The 10,000-nt window shown below is 26.8% G+C and overlaps 1 protein-coding gene across 1 annotated transcript; it reads left to right on the forward strand.

Moving 5' to 3' along the window:
* The first annotated feature begins 2,044 nt into the window (after window positions 1-2,044).
* Window positions 2,045-8,237, forward strand: LOC119599165 (uridine-cytidine kinase 2-A-like). The gene is given in 9 exon segments (XM_037948919.1): window positions 2,045-2,074; window positions 2,393-2,419; window positions 3,566-3,651; window positions 3,697-3,736; window positions 4,013-4,026; window positions 4,256-4,434; window positions 5,973-6,049; window positions 6,051-6,071; window positions 7,689-8,237. Coding segments are annotated over 9 exon segments (606 nt in total). The 3' UTR covers window positions 7,821-8,237.
* Window positions 8,238-10,000: the final 1,763 nt, after the last annotated feature.

Raw genomic sequence — 10,000 nt, forward strand, 5'->3', positions numbered from 1 at the left:
TTTATTATTATTATATATATATTATATATATATATTATATATATAATATAGATAATATATATATATGTAAAATATATATATATATGTAAAATATATATATATTATATATATATATATATATATATATATATATTATATATATATGTATATATATATATTATATATTATATATATAATATATGTATATATATATTATATATATATAATATATATATTATTATATATATATAGTATTATATATATATGTATATTATATATAATTATATATGTATATATATATATATGTATATATATTATATTATTATTATGTATTTATATATATATAATGTATATGTAAATTTTATTATATATATAATATATGTAATATATGTATCTATATATATATATATATGTATATATATATATATATATATGATGGTAAATAATGTCATATATATATTGTATATATATATTATATATATATATATGTATAGTTTTATTTTTTATATGTATTTATATTACGTTTTATATATTAAAATTATATTATTAAAAATTATATGTAATATATTTTTTATTTTTATATACTTTTATATTTTTAAATATTTTATATTTTGTATATATTTTTAGGGTTATTTTGTTTATTTATGTAAAAAATATAAAATATATTTTGTATTTTTTTATTTTATTTTATTTTTATATATATTATTTATATATAAGGTAAAATATATTATTATTTTATTTTATATATGTATATATATATATTTAATAATATTATTTTATATATATATTTTGTATATATAAATTATGTATTTATATACTGTTTTATATTAATAGTCATATATTTTATGTATATATATTTTTGTAATATATATATATTGTAAATATTTTGTATATTATTTTATGTATTTTATATTTTTATATATATTATATTTTTTTTAAAAAATTTTATATGTATTATATATGTAAAAAACTTATATTTTTGTTTATTTAAATTTATATTTTTTTGTATATATTTTTTATTGTATTTTTTATTTTTGTATTATTTTTCTTTATTTGTATATATATATGTTTTTATTTTTTTTTTATTTTTATGTTTTAATTGTTATTTTTATATATTTTTTTTTTTTTGTTTTTTTTTTTTTTTCTTATTTTTCCTTTTTTTTCCATCTTTATATTTGCCCCTTTTTTTTTTTTTTCCCCCTTTTTTTCCCCCTTTTTTATTCCCCTTTTTTTTATTATTTTTTTTTTTTTTTGTTTTTTTTTTCATTTTTATGCCCCCATTTATTTTTCCCCCTTTTTATGCCCACATTTTTTTCCCCCTTTATTTTTTCACTTATTTTAAAATTCCCATATTTTTTTATTCCCCCCATATTTTTTTTTATGCCCCTTAATTTTTTTTCCCCCTTTTTCTTTTGCCCCTTTTTTTTCCCAAAATTTCTTATTTGCCCTTTTTTTTCCCCCAAAATTCTTTTTTATTTTTTATTTTATATTATATTTTTTGTTCTTTTTTTGTTTTTTTTATGTTTTTTTTCCCCAATTTTTTCCCCCTTTTTTTCCCCCCTTATTTTTCCCCTTTTTTGGGCCCCTTTTTTGGGTTTTTTTTATTTTCCCCCCCTTGTTTTATTGCACATTTTTTTTTTTTATTTTTTGGGCCCCTTTTTTCCCCTTTTTTTTTTTGCCCTTTATTGTTTGCCCCTATTAAAATTTATTTTTTTTTTTTCTTTTTATTTTTTTCCCCCTTTTTATTTTTTTTAAATTTATTTTTTTTGCCCTTTATATCTTTTTTAAAATTTTATTTTTTTTATTATTTTCCTATATTTGTTTTTTTTTTTTTTTTTTTTTTTTCCCCCTTCCCCCTTTGGCTTTTGCCCTTTCCCCCCCCCTTTTCCCCCCCGTTTTTTTTCTTGTGTTTTTTGTGTTTTTTTTTTGCCTTGTTGTTTCCCTTTTTTTTTCTTTCCCCCGTGGTTTTTTAAACTTCTTTTGTTATTTTTTTTTTGGTGGTGGGGTTGGGGAATTGATACAAACACCCCAAAAACCCTTGAACTTAAAAAAAAGACTTTAACAGATGTTTAACGTTGATTTATTTACCACCTATGTAAGTCAGAGGCAAAGTTCGTGGGAATTTGTATTTTTAAGAAGTGCATTTTCAAACTTTTTTCAGCCCATGCCAGATTTACTATACAATTTAAGTTACCAAAAAGGCATTTCTTGGTGTATGAAAAGTCATAACTGGTTTCTTATACTATAGATTTATTATTTTGAAATGCTTCTGAGTGGAAGGTAAGTACAAGGTAATGGAAAATACATTTGATTTAACATTCTGAAGAGAATAAAGTCAATAACAATTACTTGGGCATTTAATAACTATTACAAGATTCATGATAAACTACACCTTGATTTTGATTTTTTACAGCTAATGAGCCAAATTAGAATCACACAAGTTTGTGCACTTTTATAATAGTAGAGGAGAATATCAGAAGATTTTTGAGTAAAATGAGTATCAGTGTTTCTACAAGGCAAGGCATGTAATTAGCATTTCAATATTACATATTTGTCAGAAGTCACATAATTCTGATGGAGGTGTCTAACCAAAAGATTAATTGATAAAACACAGGGCTTTTTTTTAGTTTTTAAATTCAAAATTTTTTTTTTTTCTCTTTTTTCTTATTTCATTAATGTACTTTGTCTGAATGTATTTGATCAAAAAGACTTATATACAATATGTTATAATTAAATTAAAAGATGTTTAGGGGTTGAAAGGTAAAGTGGAGAGTTCTAAAATGGACATAGATTAAAGAGGAACAAATAAAGGTGATTAAGAGAGATGGATAAAGGAGATAAAGAGGTAGATAGGATGAGATGAAGGACAAGAGGAGAGGAGTGGATGAAGGAGATGGAAAAGAAGCAGATAAAGGAGATAGAGGGTAATGACTAAAGAGGATAGTGATGAACAGATAAAGCAGCTGGAGAAAAAAGGGTTTAAAAATTTTAAAAGGAAAAAAGGAAAAAAGGAATTTTTGAAAAATGAATAGAGGAGGAATAGATAATGAAACAGTGGGGGGGTGGATAAAGAGGATAGAGAGGAATAGATAAAGTAGACAGGATTAGATATAGGGGATAGGGTTGAATGGATAAAGGGGATAGGGTTGAATGGATAAAGGGGATGGAGAGGAATGAGTAAAGGGTATAGAGAGGACTGAATAAAGGGAATAGAGAGGAATAGATAAAGAGGATAGAGGGGGATGTATAAAGGAGATAGCAAGCAGTGGAGATGGAATTGAAATATTGGTGAAAGGGGGGAGAGTGTAAAAGGGGAAAAGGAAAAAAGGGGAAAAGGGGGGGTTTAAACCCAAAACCAAAGTTTAAAAGACGGGCCCGGTGGGGGCAAAAAGCAATAGCGGGAATAAAGAACAAAGGTTTCGTAATTCAGTGTTATTTTTTAATTGTCAGTATCTTATTTTCTCTGGTGTCGTTCTTTTTTTCTTCTTCTTCTTTGTTCAGACAGTATATTAGGTTATAAATATTCTGTAAGATTCACCTGGCATTACCTGCATGTGTAAATCTGTTTTATTTCTGCCTCTTCCAGGGTCTTTTTAATTTTGACCATCCCGATGCCTTTGACACTGAGCTTATTTTGAAGACTCTACGACAAATTCTGGATGGCAAAAAAAGGTTAAAAATTTCCAAAATTTTGATTTAAAGTTTTTAAACTCAAAGGTTTAAATTTGGGGTTCTGGGTGTTCCCGTGTATGACTGGGTGAGTTTTGATTTTGAAGTTTTTAATGTGTGATGTTGAATATAATGATTCAAAATTGTGGAAGACTGGATTACATTTTTTTTTTTTTTTGAGCATCTTTGTGTCTGTTTTTCTCATTGTCTTTCGCTTTTTCTTACTGCTTTTCCTTGTTTTTGATATGCTAAGATAGGTACACTTATTTTCTGGCATCTACTGTAAATTGGACTAGATTACGAGCTTTTATTTCCCTGTTTGGCATATGGTAAAAAGGCCCCAAATATCGCTGATTGTCCACAGTGCTTTAGAGATATGTAGGTTGCATGGTTAGGGAAGCAGACATTACTGAATTTTGAGATTTGTGTTAGTCTGGTTAATTGGATGATTTTGGGAGTCATGGATACTCTGGAACCAAGGATGCAAGAGAATTGGTTGTGTGCCAGTATTGCAGACCCTGAACTTTCCTTTGATACTTTTATAGAAGAACTTTTCTTTTCTTTCCTTCTTTGTTTCTTTCTTCCTTTTTTTTTAATTTTATTTTATTATACACTCCAGTCCTGTTCTTGTATCTCCTCACAGGTTAGACACCACCACGACAATCTACCCAGCTGACGTGGTGCTGTTCGAGGGCATATTGATGTTCTATCAGCCGGAGATGCGGGAACTCTTCCACATGAAGCTCTTTGTTGACTCTGATGCCGACACTAGACTGGCTAGAAGAGGTATGGATTGAGGATAGAGCGCATGTAGCGTGGGATTGGATGTAGCTCCTTTTTTTTTTCTTCTTCCTTTTTTTTTTCTTTTTCTTTTTCTTCTTCTTTTTTCCTTTTTCTTCTTTTTTCTTTCTTTTTCTTCTTTTTTCTTTCTTTCTCTGTCTTATTTTATGTCTTATTTTTTCATTTTTTTCCCCTTTTTTTTTTTTAAATTTTTCATCCTCCTTTTCTTCCTTCCTTTTTTTTCCCTGCCTTTTCCCTTTCCTTTTCCCCCCCTTTTCTTTGGGTTCTTGATGTACCAGTAGATGAGACCAATTCATCATTGTTTAAAATAGAGTAAAATATATGCTGTAGTTATATCTGATTGCACATAGATTCCAGGTCAAAAACAAACACAAAGTGACATGCAACACAATGTCTCTTGATATATTTTCTTATTGGATGGGTCTTTTAAGACTAAAAATGTCAAATTCAGTAAAGGGAATGCTTTGGGTCTTTAAAATTTAGGGACTAGGGAAAGTTTTTTTCTCCCTTTTTTTGCAAATAATTTTTTTTTTTTACAAAACCTGTTGGGGAAATTTTTGGGCAGGACCAAAAAAAAATTGATTTAAAAAGGTTTTTAAAAATTTTTTGAGATCTTTGTTAGGGTTTTATGCCCGAATTTGTGAAAAGCAAAACAAAGATTTTTTTTTCTTCTAAGGTTCTTTGTTCTGTAAAGATGGCATGATAATGTTAGAAAAATTACAAAGTTATAAAACAAAATTTAGGGTACTTCCTGTAATAGTAGATTCTGATAGGCCTCTGCAAGGGGATATAAAAACAAGCTCCCTATTTTTTTTAAAAAAGGGAATTTTTTTCTTACCCTAGCAGGGAAAAAAAAGAAGAAGATAGAAAGGTAAGTAAAAAAGGGAAAAACATGGAAACCCTTTTATATCCCTTTTAAAAACCCGGCATGGGGTAAATTTCACTGTCTACAGTAGTTTTTTTTTGTGAATTAGTTTACGCATAGATGGCTCCACAAAAGCTTAACCATCAAGGAGTTAATTAGTAGGGGCTGCCTGACCTCACCTGATATCCCCATTTCCTGAGTAGTTTCTAATGCTCTTAATGTAATTACTGTTATGATTATACCCAGCAAAGTCAGGTAGGACTAGTAAGCTCCTTATTTACTAAACTCTTGCAGAGCCATCTATATGTAAGCATTATTAATACATTAAAATCACTGTGAAAATAGTGTAAAAAGTGCATGCCCCTCCTGGCCTCGTTTGATTTTAAATACCAAAATTTTTTTTGGGGGAATTTTTTAAATAATAGTCATAGATAGGGTAATTCCCCATGCAAATAAAATTGCCAAATTAAGTTAATTATATATTGCTGAAGTATAATCACAAAGCTATTGTATTGTCTGGACAGACAATAACAGCTTTTATAAAGCTAGCAGAAAAAATAGTGAAATAATCTTATAATTATGTAATCAGCCTATGACCCAGTCAGTGTAGGGTATCCTGCTTTCCATGCACAGTAATAATATATCTCGATCTTTCCAGTTATGCGTGACACACGTGAACGCGGAAGGAATCTGGAACATGTTTTGAACCAGTACACAAATTTGGTCAAACCTGCTTTTTGAGGAGTTCTGCTTACCGGTAAGGGAGAAGAGACTTGTTTTTGTAATACAAGACTTATTTAGGTATTAGAGTGACATGAAAAGAAGTAGAAGTATGTATGTATATATGTATATATATGTATGTATTTTTATACATTTATATATATAATTTATCCTTTTCTATATATTTTATATATTATGTTATATTTAATGTATTTTAATTTTAAAATTTTTTAATTTTTATATTATATATTTGTTTTGTTATTATATGTATGTATATTATATGTTTTGTATATTAATGTATGAAAATTTTTATGTTGTATATTATATGTATGTATTTAATGTATGTATATTATATGTATTGTATATTATATGTATGTATATTTTATGTTGTTATTATATGTAAAGTTTATTAAAATGTATGTATATTATATGATTATTTTTATTATATATTATTTATAATATATATTATATGTGTTTTTATATATATATTTTAATTTTAAAATAGGGATTATATTTGTGTATTATAAAATTTTGGGTAAAATATATATTTTGTGTTATATATATATTGGGTTTATATCTTTTTATTTTTATAATATATATATATTTTAAAATTATAATATCTATATTATATTATGTATATATATATATTATTTTTATATATTATTATTTTATATATTAAAATATATGTGTTTTAAAATATATATTATTGTGTTAAAATATTATTTGTGTATATTTATATATATATATTATATATATATATATATATATATAAATTTTAAAATATATATAATGTTATAATATATATATATATATATATATAAAATAATAAATATATATATTATATATTATATATATATTATATATATATATATATTGGTATATATATAAAATATATATGTTTATATATATATATATATTTTAATATATATAATATATAATTATATTATAATATAATATTGTGTATATATATATATATGTGTGTTTATATATATATATGTTAATTATATATATATATGTATATATATAATGTTTTGTATATAATATTTTAATATATATGTGTGTATTATATTATTATATATTGTGTGTTTTAACATATATATATTTATATATAATATATATATATATATATAATATATATATAGTTTATATATATATATATATATTATATATATATATATATATATTAGTGTGTATATACATTATACTAATATATATATATATATATATATATATATATCATATTATAACATATTATATATACAAATATATATATATCATTATATATATATTTATATATTTTATATTAAGTATTATATAGTATATATTATGTTATTTTTGTGTATTATATATATATATGTATTTATATGTTTTTTATATATATTTTTCCCCTTATATATATTATTAGATGATGCTATTTTGTATATATTTATTTTATGTTTATTATGTATATCTTTTTATTATGTTATATATATGTTATTTTTATCTATTTTATATATTATTTATATTTGTATATTTAATGTATGTTTATATTTTGTTGTTTATTTATGTTATATATTTTTATTTTATATAAGATATAGATATAGTTCACTGAATATATGGCTATACATGTGTTTATGCCTTAAATAAAGAGAAAAAAATCATGCTCTTCTTCCAGACAAAGAAGTTTGCCGATGTCATCATTCCCCGAGGAGCAGAGAATACAGGTAAGACCATTTTTCCTGTAGTTCAAACACGAAGCAGCGCACACCAAGTCTTTAAGGGCCTTTCACTGAGAGTCAGACAGTAAGAGGGAGTAGTTGTTCATGGTGCTAAAACAAAAGCCTCGAGATATGCCTCTGAAGCTACGGTAGTTATTTTTGTTTATATTTTGAATAAGACAGTACTTAGGATTTTTTATTTCTTAATATATTTTGTTCTTTTTATTTATTTTATTTTTTTGTGAAGTGATGTGATGATTGACTGACCTAGCACGATAACCTTTCGCTAGAATAGCGGTGATCTTTGTATGAAACCGGGTCATCGCAGAGTGTGCATGCTGGTACATTTGTTTGCTTATGCACATAGTCTTCTCTTATTTGTATGTGCAAGTCATGCGATTATTGAGAGAGAGAGCAAATGCTGGTGCTAGTTTATGAATTTGTCATCTTAGTCAATTTTAGTTGTGCACATAATTTATCTTTGTGTTTGGAAAGACAGCATTTGATTTTTGAAAGTACAGTATGGTGTATCCAAATTCTTACACCAACTTTTTCTTTTGTGTGTGTACATGTGTGTGTGTGTGTGTGTGTGTTGGTTGTTTGTAGATGTGTGAAAGTATTTTTGGTCAGCCTATCAGCCTTTTATCTTTGTGCATGTGAACAAAACCTGTCCCTTGGAAAATTTCCATTTTGTTAGTCAACACAAAGGCATATATATACTGCCCAGTGTGTTTTATGGGATTAGGTTAAAGGGAAGTACATACATACAGAAAAGTATGTTCTTCAGTGTTCTGAGAATAATTTTTAGACTACCAGTGTCTTAGAAAACATTTGACAAGATATGATATACCATGTTACAGGGGGAGATTATTATCAAGTGTGGAAGACTTAATAAAAAGATTATTTGGTTATGATGATTATGTTTCTTAGCATGAATCGATGATTTCCCTTCTGTGCCTTCTATGTCTGTTTTGTCTTCAGCAACTGCTTCTTGTTTGTACAGAATGATAATACAAATTTTCCAGTGTAATACATCAACCGTACGAATCCACATTGACCTCCAAAAAAGTTATATTGGCAGTCATGTATCCGTTATATACATAATAAAGGAAGGAAGAAATAGAAAAAAGAAAGCTGTGTAGTACTACAAATACAAATTAGTCCCAAGCTGATGGTTTGAAAAGAAGTGGAAAAGTGCTGAGAGAAAAATTTACTGGAGATTTGAGTCCTTGCATGGCAGGGATTTTTATGGAAGAATGGGCAGGGATAGTAGGAAGAAAGGGGAGGGATAATCCTGGTATTGATGGGATGGGAAGAGTACATGCTATATCCACTATCTTTTTGTTTATTGAGTGTCTTTACACATAAGTGGCTCCACACATGCTTAATCACCAAGGAATCAATTATTAGTCCTATCTGTCTCACCTGTTTACCATTTTCCATGTTTTTTATTGCTATTAACCCATTGGATCTGGATCAGGCATTAGACCTACTTGATCGGCCACTGTGATGGGTACATGGCTTGTAGGCCGGGTGTACGGAGACAAGACTTAATGCTTCCCCTTTGCAATGTTATTTTCTCTTTTTCTGCATAAGTATTTTTAGTTTTTTGCCATCTTTCAATATCCGTATTTGTCATTTGATTTGCTTTACCCAGATGGTAATAGACTGTTTTCCTTGCACAGACTCTGTATTGTCTCTCTAGGTGGTCATGGTCACAGGTCATGGTAGCCAGGAATAGGATCCTGAGCATGCAAACAGAGTCCTCCCTGGAGCTGGCACTCTTCCAGTTATGGCTCACGGACAATACGTTCCACACTCATTTATGAATGCAAATAATTCAAAAGCCCCATCCTAAATGCCAAATGAGCTTAATCACCCTTGAAGAGGTTTGTGCATGTTTGATGAGTCTTTCTCATTACTCCGCCTTCAGCTGAAATTCTCACAACAGCAAGTTTGCATCACCCCGGCCCACAGCCAAATTTTCCCATGACGTGTTCACGTTATCTGCCCCTCAAGCCAAATTTTTTCATGATGTGATCATCATATCATTTAGATTATAAGGGTTAATATTGTTAAAATATATATATATATATATATATATATATATATATATATATATATATATATATATATATATATATATATATATATATATATATATATATATATATATATATACATTAGAATAATCATAATCATAAGGAAAGGGAAAATCAACAGAGGACAATTAAACTTACTAATTGGCACCTTGGTGGCTGAGCACTTG

This window comes from Penaeus monodon, chromosome 42, assembly GCF_015228065.2.
Source record: "Penaeus monodon isolate SGIC_2016 chromosome 42, NSTDA_Pmon_1, whole genome shotgun sequence".
Lineage (NCBI taxonomy): Eukaryota > Metazoa > Arthropoda > Malacostraca > Decapoda > Penaeidae > Penaeus > Penaeus monodon.